Below are 20,478 nucleotides of genomic sequence, written 5' to 3'. Positions count from 1 at the left end.
AGGGAACGGGTCTCTACTCGGGAGGGTGAACCTCATCAAAGATGAAAGGCCCTTGAGTAAAAAGGACGTGTAACTTTCCCTCTAAAGCAAAACCCCCGAGAGCCAAGGGGAGCTACCTGGTGGTCTGTAGGACTCGGGCATGTCTGGACACACTGTGCTCCTCTCTCATCCTCTCTGGGTACCTTCTGCACAGGGGCCGCCTGGAGCTGCAGGTGCTCAGCGGGCCTGGAAGACAAAAGCAATGCGAGAGTCACACCGGATCTGCCGGATGGTGGAACCGGTTGGTGACTCTGTCTTCACAACAGCCCTGTTACACAGATGCTTCTACAGCCAGGGGTTGCTTTTCACCATGGGAATTTCAAGAACATCAAACAGATGCTCTGATCCTGGTCTCGCCTCCTTCCCCCCACACCAGTGCTGGACTGATTAATATTCCGGGGTTCTGGCTCCAATCCCAGTCTGCACTTCCCAGGGGCTCCCTGCTGCTCACCAAATGACGCCCAGTTGACAGGGCTTTCAGGGTACTCCAGAGCTGGGCCTCCATTCCCATCCAGCCCACTCCAACCGAACTGAATCCCCATCTTCTCACTTGCACACTGTGCTCCCAGGAGTCCCTCTGCCCTGCCCCGCAGACTGTCCCCAGACTGGCTCTTCCAGCCTTCCGGTAATGGTGAAGAGATGTTACATAGTGGTACTCAGAAGAACTAGATGAAAATCTCTGGCCATGAGATGCACCTCCTCTCCCCAACCTCGATCGCTTCCCTTAGCTGGAAACTGCTGCCTCCTGTGGGCGCGCCACATACAGCACAGCTGAGCATGCTCGTGCCCCAGGCCTCCTTGGAACTCCAAGTCAAATCCCCTCTTCCTCTTGAGAAGATGGCTCATTCCACCTCTATTCCCTCAGGCCCCTTTACTTGCACCATGTCTCGGCCCTACTGTTAAAACTTGGGTATCTGTGGCAGGGACCTCAGGCCTCCTCTGCAGGGTAGAGGTTGGCTGCAACTTGTGTCAGAGAGAGGAAAGGGAAGTTGCTGACTTTTGATCTGTGTGGATGGAGGAAGTGGGGCCTGGAGCTGATGGTGGTTGGTGACTTGGCTTCCAAGGTACTGGGGACAGTTCTGCAAATGTCCCCTGCAAGAACAAGTTTCAGAAACAGTAAAGGCCAGTGGTTCACTTCCTGTATCCCGAAGTCCCCAGCCAGTGGCAGTCCCAGGACAGTTATAGCTTTTTACCTCCCCGCACCTGACAAACACGTGTATGTTGATTTAAAACTGGTCTCAGAAAGATATAGCATATGGGGAGGGCATCTAAGTGCAGATGATTTAAGAACAAATCAGCTGTTACAAATCAGTGATTGCCTTGAGGCACCCTTCTCAAAAAATCAAAGTAGAAAATTTGGGATGAACACCCTCTGGAAATTTTTCCAGCGTCCCTGTGTCCTATCCAATACTAGACCTTCTGGCAGTCACCATGCTCCCCTCCAGGCATGCTTACCAGCTGATATGAGGAAATGACCTTCAACTTGGGTTACACCAGGACCTCCTTTGCCCGGCCGGTACTGGCTAGAGTGGCCGGGGAGGGGTCCAAGACTGCCCCTTGCCCTGCGGGGATGTACAGTCGGTGGCCAGATTACACACAGTCACAGACCACCGGGCACCAGGAAGGGAGGACAGCTAAACAAAGGGATGGGCCGGCAAGGAGACAGAACGCCGTCTCAGGAGGACTGAGGGCGGAGGAGTGCGCCAGAGGGCCCCTCCTGAAGACCTGGTGGCCTTAGGACTCGGGCGTGTCTGGACACACTGGGTCCCTCTCTCATCTGCCAAGCTAGTCATTACCCAAGGCCTGGTTCCAGGCAGCTCCCAGAGATTCATAAGGTTATGGCTGCAGGGTCGTAGGCAGTCACCTGAGGGGCCCAGGAAGCTGTGAAGATTTGCTTCACATCTCACACACAGTGTGGTGTGATGTGGTGTGTGTGTCCGTGTGTGTGTGTGCTATGGTGGGTGTGAGGTGTATGTGGTGTGTGTTGTGTGAGGATTTATGTGCGGTGTGTGGGGCTTGTGGTGTGGACAGTATGTTTGTGTGTTGGGTGTGTGTGTGTGTGTGTGCGTGAAGCACCGGGCTGAGGACGGGAACCTATCCCCTGGGCCGGTGGCTGGACCAAATACACTGCACGTGTATTGAAAACATCAAACAAACAAAGGGCACCTTTCCTGGGCAGCTTCCAGTCACAGAGGCAGCAGTTTCCTCAAAGCTCCATGGAGCTCTGCTACCTTGCAGCCCCCCAACCCCCCCAGCCCCACCCCAAGCCTCTCATTTTTCATCCCCCTGGCCAGGGTCCCCACAGACCAAATTCTCAGGAGTCCCAAATCCAGTCAGTTCTGAAGCCCGGCTTTCCCGCCCCACCCCATCCCTCCACCCACGCAGCTGAGGTCACCCTGGCCCAGCCTCTTGTGCAACTTTCCCAAGTCTGTTCACGGAGCAGAGGAGGAAAACTCAGAGGGAAGTGGCAAGGCCCACAGACTCTTACAAGCTCCCGAAGCCTTTCTCCTCTGACCTGGCTGGCAGCGCTGCTCCAGGAAGAGACCTCCAGACCCAGAGAGGACCAGCCTGGGAGGCCGAGAGCTGTAAGTGCCCTGGACGTTGGTCCACATCCTTCTGTCTGTCCAGCAGCCCTCAGAGCTCTCTGTTTCCCTGGGGGATTGGGATGGAGGCCGGATGCAGGGAAGAGGCTTAGGGTCTGGCAGCTGCTGGCTTGGATCCAGCCCACAGACCCCACCCTGGAGAAAGTCCAGGTCACGGTGCCAGGAAAGGACTTTTTGCCTGCCTGGGGAGCTGGGCCCCTGCTCCGGAATCCACAGGGCCTGCCGTGCCAGGCAGGATGCAGCTGCAGACACTCATGCTGCCGCCTCAGGCCTGCAGGGCCTGACAGCTGGAGCCCTCTGGGAGGCTGGCACGTGGCGTCCCCATGCCACGTGGACAGGGCACCTTCAGGGACGGACTCTGTGGACCACAGGGCCTCATCCAGTAAAGGGAGCCTCCAAGTCGGAGATGATGCTTGTTCTAAGTCGTAAATATTTCTCCTGGCAAAGAGCTCCAGTGCCGGGTGAGCTAAAGCGCAGAGCTAGCCCAGGGTTCCAGCCTCAGTCTGCCACTTACTAATTCTTCAGTCAGGAAAGCCCAGGCCCATAATGGCATTTTGTAAAGTCCAAGCTCTATAATCTCGATGCATTGTGTGGGGATAAAAATACAGCTCCTTTGGGCGTACTGATCAGTTCTCCATCAGGTGACAGTAACTGATCTGTGCATGGCAGGGTGGGTGGATGACTATTTATGGACGGCTCTACCTTCTCAGCGCGCATCAGGCTCCCTGTGGAAATAGAGTGTGAGGCACTGTCTCAGGCACAGTGTGCTTGGGGAGGCAGGACTAAACAGTGCAAAGAATTTAAAGAACAAGGAGGCTGCACCTCCTAAAACCAAGGCTGTGAGTGCCCTGCCCGCCCAAGGGAGCAGGTCTGGACCTGCTGGGGTTTGGGTGGGGGAGGCAAAATTGCAAATGTTCCTGGCAGGCAACAGAGCCTTGTATTTGCCTGATAGTCTCTTCCACCAACAAACCTGACTTCCTGATGGCAGGGCCCCCTCCTTGTTTGAGGGTGGATACATTTGCTATTTTCTAAAGTATGGCTCGGCGCGGGGAGGGAGGTGCTAAAGATCAGGCAAGAAGCCAGGGAGGACCCGCCTCAGCGCTCTCCCCTGGCCCTGCTCCGGTCTCCCTACCAGTAGACCCTCATCCCACCCGACACCAACAAGGCAGGAGGCTGTGCCTGGGGCTGGTGGGGTGGGGAAGAAGGGAAGCGGGAAGGCGGGGCAGAGCAGCTCCAAGAGTTCTTGGAGAGCTAGACACTGGTCCGAGTACTCGTCAACCTCTCAGGCTTTCTGCTCCCCAGGGGCTGCTTCACCGCCAGCGGGCCAAGCCTGGGCTCAGGGTAGGGATGGCTGCCAGGCCAGAAAGGGAGAGGTGCTGGTCACACCCGGGGTGGGGGGGACGGAGTTCTGCTCCAAGTGGGCCTGGGTGTCGGATGGCAGGTCATGCGTCCCAAGCCTGCTTGTCACTGTCCTTGACCGTGGAGATGAGTCTGCCCGGCCTCGAAGAGGATCCCTGCTTTGACACATCTGAGTCAGCTGACTGGGCAGGAAGAGGCTTAAAAGGACAGCCGTGGGCACAGCCCAGAGCACAGCAGAGCAGAGAGGACAGGGAAAGAGACCTCAGCCACTAGCTGAAGTCTGCAAGTCCCCGGAGCCATTGCTGCACGGAGCCAGTCCCCAGTCCGCTACTCTCTGGTTGCCGCACCTGCCCTTGGGGCAGCAACGTTCAGGGGAAGGCAGAGAGGAGTGGGGGAGCTGCCCCTTGAGGCAATGGTCAGAAGAAAAGAATCAAGTGAAACCCAAGAGGCTGGTGTGTGACCCAGGAACTGAGCGATTCTTGTGTGGCCCCCAAGAAAGGAAGACTACCCTGGGGCAGGTACGCCCCGTTCTGGGGAGCTGATGGCTCAAGCGCAGGGTGGGAGATGAGAGGGAGGGGCGCTTGAGGGCCCCCCAGGGGTGCACCGGCTCCACACAGTGGCATGGGGGGTGCAATCAGCCATCGTGGGAGCCTGTAGCACAGAAAATGGTAAGCACTGCGAATCCGGCCTCTGGCCACCAAGCCCCTCCTGGCCTCCCTGTTAAACGTTTCAGCACATCTTTCGCATCCGGGGAGCCTGTCTGGCCATAAAGTACACCACTTGTAGAGGAAGCCACCACCATGGGTGACGTGGGTGGTGTGGCTGACGTCCTCTTCCCCTGTTTGGAGCAGTCTTGACAAGTAGCTCACCTAACGTCACGGCTGGCGCAGCGCCCTGAGCCAGAGCTCACGACCACTCAGGGGAACCTACCTCCCACTGTCCCCGCCACCCAGTGACTCATCACACCAGGAAGTCACACTCAGATGACTCCGGCCTGTGCACATTCACACTCTCGTGAAAGAGGGAAGGGTCAAGTCTTTATCAGGGATTTTTAATTACAGAAATAACTTAGGCTTGTGGAACAAATTTTAAAGCCAGACATACATAAAATAAAAAGATAACTCTCAGCCCCTAATCTGCCTTTCCACAACTCTCTCATTAGTCCTATCTGTGTATCTACCCGTAATTTTGTGTGCATTCACAGGACAAGCCTATGTGTCACGTGAAACACATTGTCACACACGTTGGGTTGTTTGTTTTTGCATGATTGGGATCACTCTGTACAAATTGTTCCATAATTTTCTTTTTTAAATTAAATTATTGTGTATTTTTCCATTTTTATCCCTTTGTCCTTTCAAAACTGCCTAGCTTTCCAGAGTATATGCATGCAATAGGCTGTACACAGAAAGTCTCATGAGGTGGGCGTTTAGGTCCAACAAACAGCAGTTCTCATAGGTCCCAGGGAGCAAGGGTGTGAACTCACCATAGCTGTGCAGGCAGACAGGAGAGCCCAGTTAAGACCACAGTCAGCTGCGGGGCACAGCGGTGCATCCCTGAACCCCAGCTACTCAGGAGGCTGTGGAGGGAGGGAAGCAAGTTCAAGTTCAGCCTGGGCAGCAAGGTACAGCTCCTCTCAAGGAAGTAAAAAAGGGGCTGGGGTTTAGCTCAGTGGTTCCGCCACCTGCCTCCCAAGCACAAGGTCCCAAGTTCGATCCCTGGTAAAAAAGAAAGAAAAGAAAAAGCCTAGTCACTAGAGCTAGGCCTGCTTTCAGATTCCAGCTCCAATCTATGCTCTATCACTGCAGGCTTTATGTTCCTTTAGCAAGGAACTGTTTCCCTTCTATAAACATTTCTCTCTCTTTTTTGGGGGGTGGTGATAAAAAGAGGGAACAATACCCTCAATCTCATAGGCTATTTTTGTGCCTGATGAAGTAGCTAAGATTTCTTGAGCACTTAATTCATGCCAGTAAATGCATCGTAACAATGCCTTTTGTGTTAAATGTATTATAACAAAAGCACGGATTCATTTAACTCACATCATGCAAATTGCTCATTTGCATACCTGCAAACTCTCAGCGCAGGGCCTGGAAAACATGCTGGTGGACAGCGTGGGTTCACTCTAGCTCTGCACACCCATATATTACGGCGTGCAAACACAGCCCCTGCACCCAGCGTGACGGGCCACCCCTGTGGCCCTCTTCACACACAGTTCCGGTCCCGCGACACAGTTCTGTCTGTGCCCTCTGTATGTGGTCGCTTTGGCTGGCTTTCTTCAGCTCCTCCAGCTCTCCTAGGGCTTTTTGAATTTCACCAAACCTGAGCCCAGTGCCCCAGGTTCCTTGGGTACAAGCTCAGGGTGTCAGGAAGCACAGGACACAGGAGTCTCCGGCCTCCCGCCCGATACCAGCTCACCTGTCTCCTGCTGCTGGATGCCTTGTGAGTTCTCCTCTCGCAGGGGAAGGGTCACCTGTGCTCAGAGAGGACTCAGAGGACCCTCTGCGGTGCTCAGCCAGTGCTAGTTCCCGCACTTCTTGCCTCTCTTTAGTTCTGACTCCCTTTCTGAGATACTGTTGTCTCTCAAGCTAAGTTAGCACACTTACTCCAGCCTTCAGGAAACAGCTCCCCACTGCTCCCCGGCCCCTCCAAAGTGGGATCTTTGTAGGAGTGTCTGAGCCAAGGGTCCCTTCTGGAGCAATGGCACCTTTCTGAAATGCCAGCCCGGGTTAACACCTTGAATTCCTTCCTCCGCGTCTGAAGGGTGGCTGAGGGGCGAATGAATCAGGTTCCTGCTTGCCCCTTCCCTGCGGTGGGACCCAGTCACCGCTCTCCGTTCCCAGGCTCTGCTTCTTTCCTTCCCGCCCAGGAAGCATCACCTCCTGGCTCAGAGCACGGTTCTGTTGAATTCTGCCTTTTGCTGTGACCCCGGGCTCCATACGCTTTCTCTGGTGTCGTCAGCCCCTGTGCGCTCCTCCTGGTGACTCCCCACTGTGGGCTTCTGTTTCCCTCGTTCTGGGCTGGGTCATTGTTGGCACAGGGCTTTGTGAACTGTTCTTATCCCTGGAAAATGGTAAGGACGTGAGGTCCTGCACATGTGCACTGGTTAGATTTAGCGATTTCAGGCGCATGCCGCATATTTCAAAAGAACACGTTGAAGGCGGCAGGGGAGGGAGAGGGGGTCAGTGGTCAGCGTTTGCCCAGCATTCACAAGGTCCTGGATTCCATCCCTGACATCAAAAAGAAAAAGGAAGAAGGCAGAACAAATTCAATTCAATATCAGCTTCTACTGAAATATTTGGGGCGACATTATATACACAGTTTAGCATCTTCTGTTTTTCCTTTATATCCCAGTGCAGGAGCCCCGGGAACCCATGTTATTGTGAAACACTCAAGGACTCCACTTTGATGACGGCTTAATCGTTCCTGTGCAGCATGATTTAACCTGTTCTTTATTGTTGAATATTTACAAACAATACTGAGAAGAACATTTTAGAGCAAGAGTCAGCATTTCTGGTTATTTCATTAGACCGATTCCTAGAAGTGGAGGTCAGGGACATTTTTAAGGCTCTCAGAACTTGCTGCCAAGTAGCTTTCCAGCAACATGTACGGGTTTCAGCCCTGCCAGCTGCAGAGCAGAGAGAGGAGCCTTTTCACTCCACAAGTGCTGCCCCCACCCCGGGCTGGGGACGCCTGCCCATCCCAGCTCTGGGCTGTGCTGACAATGGGCCCTTGTGCTGCCCCATCTCCCTTCCCACACCGCCCGCCACCCCTGGCTCCAGGCTTGACTGTCTGCGAGGCCTCTGCCCAGCCTCGTCCAGCGCACTTGGCACTGTCGGCTGCGTCCTGAGCAGCGCTGGCGGAGGGTACGGGTGCGGGTGAGTGATAGCGGCTCTGGGGCGTCACCGGCCCAGGCAGGGGAGGGTAGGGAGGATAAGAGCTGCTGGGTCCTGCTCCTCCTTGGAGATCTGCTCGTTGAGAAGGAGCCGCCCTGGTGACAATGGCCAGCAGCAGAGACCCCTGTTTTCCCCCAGGCTCTGAGCCCCTTCATGAATCCTCGGAAGAAGGTGGACCTGAAGCTCATCATCGTTGGAGCCCTCGGGTAAGCCAAGCTGGGGGTCAGGAAATGGCTCCTGCCCGACTTGGGAGGGGAGACCACCTCCCTGGGTCCCTTTCTAAGTCTGGGTGGCAGCAGAATCCACCCATCTCCAGGAAGGGAGCTCAGGTGAGAACGAGAGGCAGCAGTGACGGGTGGCTGTGGCCCCAGCTCGGCAGTAAGGAGCTGCGTGAGTCCCGTGAGCTGGCTGCAAGTCTGCACCTTTCCCCTGCCTGCCACACCCGGGAGAAACTTGCTGTGGGGATTCCAGCTGTCGCCAAACCCACACACTTTGCTGGCTTCTGCCTCTAGAAACTATTCCTTAGTTCTCAGTCTCTCTAAGTATGGTCCCTGGGCCACAGATAACACGGGAGTTCAGAATCTCAGGAAACGACAATCGTGTTAGGGCCCTGGTGAGACTCTGGGAACAGCATGGATGTACACGCATGTGTGTTTGTAGATGTGTGTTCACGAGTGCCTTGGGTTTTGCCTCAGGGTGGGAAAGACCTCGCTCCTCCACCAATATGTGCACAAGACGTTTTACGAGGAATACCAGACCACCCTGGGGGCCAGCATCCTCTCCAAGGTCATCCTCCTGGATGACACCACTTTGAAGCTACAGGTGAGCCGTCTTCTCTTTCCCTTGCCCTGTATGCACCTGAAAACCACCCACATTCCCTGCATGGCCTCTTACATGGCAAAACCCAGCAGGAGCTGGCGTGGTCCAAGCAGAGACCAGAAGACGCCTCTTCAGTGGGGCACAGCCATGCCCATCTGTTTACCTGTGGTCTTCTGCACTGCAGTGACAAAGGAAGTGGATGGAACAGGGACAGTACGGCCTGCAGAGCCCATGACATTCACTGTCTGGCTCTTTGCAGGAAAAAAAAAAAGGCTGATATCTGGCCTAGAAATACCTGGCATCTGACTCATTGTGAAGCTGAGAGACACCAAGTCCTCCAGAAAACTGGGTGGTAGCCTTGGCCAAGTTACTCTCAGAATCCAAGTTTCCAAATCTGTCAGATGAGAATAGCAACCCCTGCCCATGAGCCAAAAGCAAACCGAAAGCTCAGGTGTGAAAGTGCTCACGGGATGTGAAACAACACTGCAGATCCGGGGTGCACCTGGGTGGGAGGGTCAGGCCCACACCTGCACCCCGGCTTCCTGCTCCCCACCCCAAGGGAAGCTTTGGCCTGCTCTAACCTGACAGCGTCCTCCAGCCCGCATCTCGGCCCCACGGGGCGGCTGCTCTTCCCTCCAGATCTGGGACACAGGCGGTCAGGAGCGGTTCCGCTCCATGGTGTCCACCTTCTACAAAGGCTCTGACGGCTGCATCCTGGCTTTTGATGTCACCGACCTGGAATCCTTCGAGGCCCTGGCTGTCTGGCGGGACGACGTCCTAGCCAAGATCATCCCCGTGGAGCAGTCCTACCCCATGGTGGTGCTGGGCAACAAAATCGATTTGGAGGACAGGAAGGTACCGTCCATTCACTCCGTCCGTCCACTCGTGCATTCAACCAGTGTCATGCGAGGCCTCACTTTACCAGGCCCTGTGTTAGGGTCTCACACATTCGGAGCTGTCTAGGTCACAGTTCTTACTTCTTGAATTCACAGACTAGCAGGGGACCCAGATACTTCGGAAGACAGCTATGATGCGACAACTAAATGCAGCCTCCACCTGGAGACCTGGGGCCATAGTACAGCACCATGTGTTCAAGTCCAGCATATGGGCCAGGCTTCCCACGAGAGGAGGGTTCCAGGCTGAAGGAACAGCACGGTGTGAGCCAAGCCCTGAGCGAGTCTGTCTGGAGAGGGGGTGTGGAGAGGTCGAGGCTTCCAAGAGGACAGCAGTCGGGTCTGGGGGTTTGAATTTGAGCAGCATTTCTGCCTGCCGCCGGTAGGAGGTCCACAGTTATAAATGCTTGGGTCCAGCTGTTCCCTGGAAAGTACTAATCTTCCTTACAGCACACGCTTAGTCCAGGTGGTCGGGTTAACCACGTGGCAGCCAGTCCCCTCTGGGGCCCCTGGGTGGACAGCCCTTCTAAACCTTGCCTGCCAACGAGAAAGGCGTAGAAGTTGCCTGAATTTGTAAACGATCTGAGGCCAAGCAAAGCCAAAGTGGAACCCAAAGGAGCCGTTTGAGACAAGTTTTCTTAGTGCTTCAAATAGAGAAAAGCGACAGGGAACTGAATTACGGTACTGGAGTTCAGTTCTCACAGTGGGAGAACTGAGGCACCACTGGGCGTGCTGAGGAGGGTTAAGGAGCAGCAGGAGGAGCTGGGAGAGAGGGGAGCCTCCTCCTCCTCCGCCTAGGGAGAGGGCTGCCTGGTGGGTTTGAGGAGCTGAGCTCGAGGAGCCTTGGGATCAACTACAGACAGCTGCAGAGGACCTGCAGGCTGGGGGCTACCGAAGAACAAAACTTGGGAGCAGAAGTCTAAGCTGGAAACGGGTAGCTAGAAATCTTCACCTCGGTGGTCAGCTCCGGTTGGAAACACAGTGTCAATTCCCCAATTTCAAATGTCCAGCCTTGGGTGATAACCAAGGTCCTGTGTTTATTCAGAGGCAAAGTGCCCCTCTCTTTTCCCCACTGGGCCAGCTGCAGGTGACCCTCATAGTCAGCCTCACACACCTGCCCTCCTGCCGAGGTCGTAATTCTGGTGTTAGAGCTGTCTGCAGGAGAAGTGGTCAGGACAGCGGGGCGCTGCTGGCCTGACTGGTACTGTCATGGACACTTTTGTGCTGTCGGCCTGGCAGGGGGTGGCAAGCTCTTTCTTCTGTGTGTCACCCCTTTGGGTCTGTAAGAAGTCTCCACCAGGGGCGTGATACTGAACCCTGCATGACAAGAGTCCTGCACTCTCCTCCTCTTCCTCCTTGATTCCTAACTTTTCACTGGGTTCACCTGCTCCAAGCCAGCCGTCCCGCTGCTGAACCCCACCGCCTTCCCAAGGTGCACTCCTGCCTTCGGGGTCCCCAGCAGAAAGTGTCTTCTCTCCCCATCGCCTCTGCCTTGGATCCCATAGGTCAGCATCAGGTACCAGACCCCTGCATCCACTAAACTGGGGGGCTCATATGTCCATGGTCCTCAAAGCCATCTGGACTAGAGGTGAGACTCCCCCTGCTCCCCTATTAGAGGAGGCTAAGATAGTTGGACCAACAGTCCAATTTCGCCTTCTCCAAAGAAATCCGTTTGAATCTTCCTTTTCAACCTCCTTTATAACCATGCTGTGGATTTTAATCTCACCTAAGAGCTTCTCCGTCACGAGCCTTTGGAAATTAGCATGATCCCAGGATGGTCTGTTCCTCCACCCACTTCTGCGGGAGGGAGACCGCAATATTGATTATGCCCCAAAGCAGGCTGTAAGCAGGTGAAGGCTGTGAAGAGTTAACCCCGTAAGTGGCTTGTTTATGGAAGTGAGTCTGGCCAAAGTCTGCATGCTGAGGTCAGAGTAACTCGCACCCAAATTCCATTCCCACCATTAAAATCTTCTTAACTAGAAGGACGGTGTTCTAATTGCAACCATATATTTTGTCTATTCTGGTCCTGATTGGAGAATGCTTTGTCTTGTCTTTTATGAGCCTTGCTTACATTCGTTTCCATAGTAGCCACACAACCGCACTTCCTCACACATAGTTCTGCCCTGGCACGTAGCTTGCCCTTACCCCAGTTGATTACTAATGAAAATCAGTGGCTTGGACAGAACAGCGCCTTTGTGGGTTGCACCAGCATTGGTTGTCCTGGTGCCCTGTTTCTGTCTCAGTTCTGTCTTTTAGATTTTTCTCCCTCAGGCCTGCGTTGTACACTGGGCAGGGGACTGGAGCCTATCGCAGAGGTTTCCAGTAACTTTTCAGGGGTCCCCAGTATACTTCCTGTCTTGCGTCTATCAGACTGCAGTGTTCCCACCCAAGCATCATGTTAACATCATGTTTCCTATGTCTGCAGATTGGAGGGTGGGAAGTTGAGGAGAATTCAAGATAGTCTGACATTTTCTCGGTAAAATTAGAGGCACCGCCTTCTGGTGAGAGGAAGGAGACCAAGTAGAGGATTTAGAGTCATGGCGAGGCTTTGTGGGGCCACTTATTCCTGGGAGACGTGGGAGGAACAGCTGATCCAAGATGAGAACAAGAATTACTGGGTAGCGCAGGGGCCCCACTGGACGGGGGCCCGAGACGGTAAAGTGGAGACTGCGGTCCCATCTTCCAGGCCCTGGGTGGGATAAATGTCAGGAGCGAGGGACCTGGGACTGAGCTTTTCTCAAGCCAGAAGAGCTGAAGGCCAAGACTGGGAGGAGAGGGGCGAGGAGAGGGCTGAGGGTGCAGCTGGGGTGTCAGAAGTCAGAGAGCAGGGCCGGAGTTAGGACAAGCGGGCGTTCGAGGCGAGGAGATCGTGGTCACAGAGCAGGAGGCCAGGTCCGGTGTTTGCAGGGGAAGCGGAGGGGCTGATGGTTGGGAAGAAACCTGAGGCTGCCACAGCGGGGCCAGCTGCGTGTTGAGGGGAGAGGAAGCCACACCAGACTGCAAGCTTTCCATGCACAAGGGGCTCCCGAAGGAGAGGGACCAGTGACGGCTCACAGGAGCAGAGGGGTCCCCACAGGCTTCGGGTGAGCTTTGGTAGAGAGGAAGAACAAAGGATTGAAATGAGGCACAGGGGAGCCAACACCCACTCTGGCGTCTGTAGTGAGAAGGATGCGGAAATAGTCCCTTCGGGGAGGGAAAAGTGTGAAACAGAGGCCCTGGGAAAAGCCAGGGTTCAGCCGAGATGGGTCCCGGAAAGGGGGTCCCGGAGGACGGAGGATGAGGGGAATTTCTGTGTCAGTACACGGAGCCAGGTGGCAGAGCAGAGCCAGGGGTGAGCGATAACGAAATGCGGACAGGGAAGTGGGGAGGAGGAAGTGGGGGAGGGAGCCCCCAAAGCCGAGCCAAGAGGGGAGGCTGGGCAGCACCTGCCTCAGGTGGGTTTTCACTGGCCCAGACCTAGCAAGGAGTCACCCGCACTGGCCGGTGGTAAGGAAGTGGAGCAGACTGACTGAGGGGCAGATCTGGGGTGGGGAGCGCCCCTCACTGCACAGAGCCAAGTGGGTGAGCCCCAAGGAGCACCTTCTCTGCGAGCCCCCTGGGTTAGCTCTCTGTCTCTGTGATGAAGGACCTGAGGCGACAGACTCACAAGGAGTCAGCGCTTCCTAAGGCACGAGGTTTCACCGTTTTTAGTCCGTGGTCCATGGGTACCGTTGCTTTGGGGCCTGTGGCAAGATAGGCTATGGTGGCACCAAACCTTAAGTGAAATAAATTGGACGCACAAGTTTAAACACAGTATGGCATTGCTTCTCTGGTGTGAGGTAAAAAGAATCAAGATATGTTGAGTACAGGCACAGATTCCCTACAATGAATGTGATCGTTACTTATGACAAATGTGGACTCATTTTTTAAAAATAAATTTAAACATTAAATTAAAAAGAAGAAACCATCTCGGCAGGAGAAATGGTGGAGGAGGCTGCTAGGGGGCCAAGGCCAGGAAGAGGAGAGGTGAGGGCCCTGATAGCCCCTTCGAGGCACAACCGCAAAGAACTAGCTTCCCTCTGCAGGGTGTCACACCTCAAAGGTTCCCACCTCCCAGTAGCCTGGAAGGCTGGGGACCAAGCTTTTACACCTGCGTCTTTGGGGGGCGTTTCACGTGGTGACTCACACCCGCTCTCTGACACTTGCTCCCTCTGCGTCCCGGACCCACACCAGTTTCTTACTCGGTGGGATGAAAACTGGAGCATGAATTCCCTGAGGTTATTGGAGGATTAAAGGAAATTATGGCATTGTGACCCTCCTTATGACCTGTAAGGCGCAGGCTGGAATTCGGGGCAGCCTTTCCTACTTCATTAAAAGAAAATCAACATTTAGAATACATTGCTAGATTTGGAAGGATGAGAAAGCTCTGGATTTGGACAGTGGTGGATGGTTGTCCAACAGTAGAAATATACTTGATGCCCCTCAAATAAATATACACTTTAAAATAGTAAAAAATGTGAAATGATAATATCTATATTTTCCCACAATGAACACACACAATTTTTTTTATTTGTTAACACTTCTTTAATATCCACACTGTTTCTACAGAAGGTAACAGTGGGGGAAATGCAGTTTATTAGAAAGAACAGCCCTGCGAGCACCTATGCTGTGGGAATTTATTCACAGGATGTGAGTTCTTTGCTCTGTGCTCAGGGAGGCCATTTCTGACCCCCAATTCACAGAACTGGATCATATTTTCTAAAAATATTCATTTATATTCTTAGTAAATGGCTTACTGGCTAGAATTAGATGTGCTAATTTTAAGAAAAATATAATAAATCATTTGAAGGGTACGGGAATGAGGAAAAGCATCATAAATAAAATGATGCAACCAGGATGAATTTGTCAACCAGGATGAATTTGTCTCTAATGAATGAGCAAAACTATAACACAAGGGCCGGGGATGTAGCTCAGTGGTGCCACCACCTGCCTCTCAAGTGCAAGGTCCTGAGTTCAACTCCTGATACCAAAAAAGGTATAACACAAAATGCAAATGGAATAGCATCTTGTCCCACAGGAGAGTACCCTGACCAATTCTGGGCCCCTTCTCCAAGGCCAGGAGAAGCCCAGCTGTCAGAGGCCAAGACTAACACTAGAGATGTTCCTTTCTCTGCTCAATCTCCCAGTGCCTGGGGACCTAGCCAAGGGGACTCGTCCAAGGGGACATGGAAGTGCTGGCCACAGTCCTCATCCCCCCAGATTGCAGGCCTCACGCTGCCAGGGCAGGGCAGGGCAGGTAGACGGCACAGACCCCATGAGAGAAAGATGTGAGCCACCAGCCCTCTTGCCTCTCCTCTGACCAGGGCACCTGGGACCTAAGAAATAGTGGACAGCAGTGGTGCTTTTTTAGATTTTTATTTTTATTAGTACGTGTTTACGGGTCATACTGACTGCATGCATCATAGGAGTTGGTACCTGTAAGTGCCCACTTCCAAGACTTAGCTGTTATGAGCTGTACTGCTGTACACACGGGTGTGCGTGGACCATCGCAATATGATGTCTTTAAGTCTTTTGGGAAAATACAAAGAGGAATAGCTGAGCACTTTTAGTTTTTTGAGGGATCCGCATGCTGATTTCCATAGTGGTTGTGCTAGTTTACATTTCCATCAAGAATGTAAAGGGTCAGGGATTTAGCTCAGTGGTTCTGCTGCCTCCCTCTCAAGCGCAAGGTCCTGAGTTCAATCCCTGGTACAAACAAACAAACAAACAAACAACAACATAAGAAAGGTTCCTCTTTCCCTGACAGCCTCTCCAGCATTTGTCATTATTTGATTTCGGGTTTTTTTACAGTGTTTATTTACAATCATCTGGGTTAGACTCCTCTTTGGGTTTTGTTGTTGTTTTTGTTTCTGTTTTCTTGGTGGCAGGGATTGAACTCTGGACCTTGTGCTTACGAGGCAGGTGGCAGAACCACTGAGCTAAATCCCCGGCCCTGAGTTCTTGATGGTAGCCATTCTTTCTGTAGTGAGATGGAACCTCCGTATTGTTTTAATTTGCATTTCTCTAATGGCCAGAGCTATTGAGCTTTTTCTTCATGAATTTATTGGTCATTTGTACTTTTTCTTCTGAGAAGTGTCCCTTCATTTCAGTTGCCCCTTTTTTGATTGGATCTTTTATTTTGGGAGGTCTAATTTTTTAGTTCTGTATATATTCTAGATAGCAGCACTCTGTCTGAGAAATAGCCAGGGAATATTTTTTCCCGTTCTATACATTATCTCTTCTTTCCTTTGCTGTACAGAGATTTTTAATTTGCTATAAGCCCATTTGTTAATTTTTGCTGTTATTTTTTTGTGCCATTGGGGTTCTGTTCGGGAAGTCTCTGCCTATGCTAATATCTTCAACAGTTTTACCTATTTTCTCTTCCAACAGATTGTTTCTGTTTTAATATTTAATCTTTGGTCCCTTTTTATTTTATTTTAGTACATGGTGAGAGATACAGGTCTAGGTTCAATCTTCTGTATGTGGAGAGCCAGTTTTCTCAGCAGCATTTGCTAAAATGTCTTTCTTTCTTACAGCATATATTTTTGGCCCCTTTGTCAAAAATCAGAGGGCTGAATGTTCCTGAGGTTGTTTCTGGACCCTCTGCTCTGTTCCACTGAACCACGAATCTGTTTCTGTGCCGGTTACCAGGTTGGGATAAGTCCGGCTGTATCTACTTTCTTTCTTTGGGGCTTTTCTCATGAACAGATGTCGGGGTTAGTCAAAGGCTTTTTCTGCATCTGTTGAGATGCTCATGTGGTTTTTGGCCTTGCTTCTGTCATGTGATGTACTACACTAGCTGATTTGCATATGTTGAACCATCTTCGAATTCCTGGGATGTCCTGATGTATGATCTTTTTGATGATTTGTTGCATTCTGATTGCCGGTATCTTGTTGAAGATCTTTGCATGTATGTTCATTGAAAAGATTGGCCTGTACTTTTCCTTTTTAGTTGAGTCCTTTTCTGGTTTTAGAATCAAGGTAATGCTGATTTCCAGGAATGGGTTTGGCAGTCCTCCTGCGCTTTAATTTCATTATAGAGTTTGAGGAGCATGGGCATTAGATTTTCCCTGACATTCTGACAGAATTCAGTGGTGAATCTTAATTTCTAGGGTTTTAACTACTGCTTCATTTCTATGCCTATTAGTGGAAAATTCAGGGGTTTTATATCTTCTTGTTTCAATTTTCATAAATCATATATATCTAGGAATCTGTCCCTTTCTTCTGGATTTTCCAATTTATTGGAGTATGTTTATTGAAGTAATTACTAATAATTTTCTAGATTTTGGCATTGTACGTTATGATTTCACCTTTTCCTTTTCTTTTTTTAACCTTTTCTATTTCTAATTCAATTGATATAGGTCTTTTCTTCCTCTTTTTTGGTACAATTGGCTAAAGGTTTGTCTATTTTAGAACTGTTTTAATTCATTGATTTCTTGTAATGTTTTTTTAGTTTCAATTTTATACTTTAATCTCTATAATCTACTTCCTTGTATCTGTTTTTTTTGTTTTTGTTTTCTTACCAGGGCTCAAACTCAGGACCTTGCACTTTCGAGGCAAGCAGCAGAGCCACTGAGCTAAATCCCCAGCCCTTCCTTGTATCTGTTTTAAATTTGGACCGTTCTTGTTTTTCTAGGATTTATGTGTGCCCCTCCGTTAATTTATTTAGGATCACTCTGTTTTTCTCATTTGAGCATTCATGGCTATAAACTTCCCTCTTGGGACTGCTTTCACTGTGCCCCATAGGTTCGGGTATGTTGTACTGGCATTGTTGTTTGATTCTAGGAACTAGTTTCTTCCTTGACTTCCTTTGTTACTCATTGGTTATTCAAGAATGTATCATTTAGGGGCCAGGGATTTAGCTCAGTGGCCTGCCTCGCAAGGGCAAGGTCCAGAGTTTGATCCCTGATCCCTGGTACTGCAATAAATGATTTAGATTAATTTAATTTAATTTACCTAAAAAAGAATGTATTGTTTAACCTTCATGTTTTTGCATAATTTCTGTGGTTCCTTTTGCTATTGGTTTCTAGTTTCATTACACTATGATCTGATAATATGCATGTGATAATTTTTATTCTTTTGTGTTTACTTAAGCATGCTTTATGGGCAAGCATGGGTCTATTTTGGAGGAAGTTCTATGTTCTCCTAAGAAGACTGTGTATGCTGTTGCCAGGTGGAAATTTCTATAGATATCCATTCAGTTTATCTGTTTGAAGATGTGGTTCAATTCTGATATTTTCTTGTTGATTTTTTCCCCCCAGTATCAGGGATTGAACTTGGGACCTTGCGCTTTCGAGGCAAGCGGCAGAACCACTGAGTTAAACCCCTGGCTCTCTTTGTTGATTTTTTTTTTGTCCAGTTGATCTGTGTATTTGTGATAATTTGTGATACTGAGGTCCTCTAGTCTAATTATGTTGATGTTTATCTGATCTTTTATGTCCAGCCATATTTCTTTTATGAAGTTGAGGGCACCAGTGTTTGATGCATATTTCTTTATAACTGTTATCTCTTCCTGTTGAATGGTTCCCTTAACCAATATGTAGTGACCTTTTTTGCCTCTTCTGACCAGTTTTGGCTTGAAGTCCACTTTGTCTGAAAATAGAAGAGCTACTCCTGCTGGTTTTAGGGTTTCTACTTCGTGAAATTTGTTTTCATTGTTTGATTTTTTTGATCTATGAATTTCTTTGGGGATAAATGTGTTTTTTTCATATAGTATATCATTGGTTTGTTTGTTATTGTTGTTTTAATCCTATCTACCAATCTATGTTATGACTAGGGAGTTGAGGTTATTTACACTGAGAGTTATTACTGAAACGGGTTGACCTACTCCTGTCATTGCATTATTCTCCTGTTGCTGGTTCCTTTTTTCCCCCTTCTGCTAAACTGTTTATCATACCTGGTGTAGTCATTCCATTGGGCTTTTTGGTATTGTTGCTTCGTTGTCTCTCTAGGATGTCTTGGAGAATTTTTTGTAGTGCTGGTTTGGTGGTCATGAATTTCTTAAGATGCTCTTTGTCATGCAAAGGCCTTATTTCTTCCTCAATTTTCAAAGATAGCTTTACGGGATGTTTTATTCTGGGCTGGGAGTTGTTTTTTTGTAGGGTTTGAAACGCTTCACTCTCCTGTCACAAGGTTAGTGTTGAGAAGTCTGCTGTATTTCTAATGGGCTTAACTTTATACGGGATTCATTGTTTTTCTCTAGCAGCTTCTAGGATTTTGCCTTGTGTTGGTCTTCTGGGATTTGGCCTATGATGTGTCATAGAGAAGTCCTTTCCTGAGTGTGGCTGTTTGGGTTCTGTATCCCTTGTTTTCCTGTATGTTAAGTTTCTTCCCTATTCTTGGAAAGTTTTCTACTATTATTTCTGTAACCAGGGCTTTTTTATGCCATTTGTGCTGTCTCCTGATTTTTCACTAATTCTAATTAACTTTAGTCTTCTTGGCATTATCTAGCAGCTGTTGGACCCATTTTCCATATTCTCTTGGAAAGTACCTCTGAGGATATGGGCACCTGCATCAGTCCTGTCTTCTATTTCTGATACTCTGTCCTTGCACTGGTCGCCTCTGCTGTCCATACTTTCAACTTCTTTAAAATCTCCTGGTTTTCTATTTGCTACCTGTTCATGGACTCTTAATTCATGGATAAACTGGTCTTTTATGCATTGCATCCTTTAGTTTATCTCAACTAGCTTTTTATTAGTGTCTTCCATAAGTTCACCAATCATTTTGTTTATTAAGTCTGTTTTCTGTTTAATTACATCACCTTGGAGCTCGCTGAGCGTCTTCTTGATCGGTCTTCGTTTTGTTCCACTTTGTTTCGTCCTTATCACTTCATATAATTCAGCTCTGTGGCTTTTGATTGTAGCAAGGTGCATTTTAATCCCAGTAAGACCCATGTTCCCAGAACCCATGGGAGCAAAGGAGAAATGTGATGAGGGACAGTCCTCCAGCTCCCCTTGCCTAATGAGTCCTGGGAGGATGATGCTTCCTCCAGGAAAAGACTGGTTCCCTCAAGTAAGACAAAATACTGATTGTAAAGTGCTCCATCTGTGGTCCTTTCGTCCTCCCCACATAAGTAACTGGACTCCAGACTCAGTGGTACCATGTGTCTTAGGAAGTCACCCCAAGGGCTGCCGGAGGAGCACTTGTCATCCAACATCCCAAATGTGACTTGCCATCCACATTTGGGAGAGATGTCCATCCAGCTGACTCAAAGTCAAAATCCAGAAAGGTCCAGAACTGAGTACAAGCAGCCTCAGCCTAATGGGAAGGACAGGAACAGAGGAGCGAGTGTTCATGCAGTGTCCTGCACCCACACTGCCTTCTGGGTCTGGGGTGCCTCTGGACCGTCCAGAATACCCTGGGAGGAGTTTATTGACTCTTCTAGGATTCCGCCCAGGGGAAAGGGGTCAGCAGGGATGTGAGTCTGTCCAGTGAGAGCCTCCAGCCAGCAGCTCCTTCCTTCCCCTCCTCTGCCTTGTCCATCGCCCTTTGAGGAGACTGAAGAAGGAGCCAATGCCAGAAAGAGATTCCTAGTTCAAGCCTTAGCACAGCAGCACATGCAGTGGCTCTAATTCTGCCAGGCCTGTGTCCAAATCCTGCTCAGCCCTGAATACTCTGAGCAATGTTTTTGAATCTCCTTCATCTGTAAAATGGAGCTAACAATCCCACCCCGTGGATTTATGGTGAGGATTTAAGAGAGAACATGCACACAGTTAGAGATATGTGGAAAGACCTCCCAAGATGAGTGTGTGCTGTTCGGTCCAGTTTCTGCTTCTGTAACAGAAAGCCTGAGACTGAGTGATTTATAGAGAATTGAGGTTTGATTGGGATCATGGTTCTGGAGGCCGAAATCTGAGA

General features: G+C 50.2%; 1 protein-coding gene across 2 annotated transcripts in view; it reads left to right on the top strand.

Moving 5' to 3' along the window:
• Positions 1-2,488: 2,488 nt before the first annotated feature.
• Positions 2,489-20,478, top strand: part of Rab7b (RAB7B, member RAS oncogene family) — a 22,048-nt gene continuing 4,058 nt past the window's right edge. Inside the window, exons 1-4 of one of the 2 annotated variants that reach the window (XM_010613083.2) lie at positions 2,489-2,624; positions 8,030-8,097; positions 8,587-8,713; positions 9,350-9,565. In XM_010613083.2, the coding sequence (XP_010611385.1) occupies positions 8,045-8,097; positions 8,587-8,713; positions 9,350-9,565 (396 nt within the window). In that variant the 5' untranslated portion in view covers positions 2,489-2,624; positions 8,030-8,044. Of the gene's footprint in view, positions 2,625-7,799; positions 7,874-8,029; positions 8,098-8,586; positions 8,714-9,349; positions 9,566-20,478 lie in introns of those variants that run through there. The other variant, XM_033762222.1, reaches the window with a different exon arrangement.

This window comes from Fukomys damarensis, unplaced genomic scaffold (assembly GCF_012274545.1).
Source record: "Fukomys damarensis isolate Sample0158 unplaced genomic scaffold, DMR_v1.0_HiC HiC_scaffold_11, whole genome shotgun sequence".
In the NCBI taxonomy this organism is placed as follows: Eukaryota; Metazoa; Chordata; class Mammalia; order Rodentia; family Bathyergidae; genus Fukomys; species Fukomys damarensis.
Note: the sequence above shows the minus strand (reverse complement) of the source record. Positions and strands in the feature narration are given on the sequence as shown.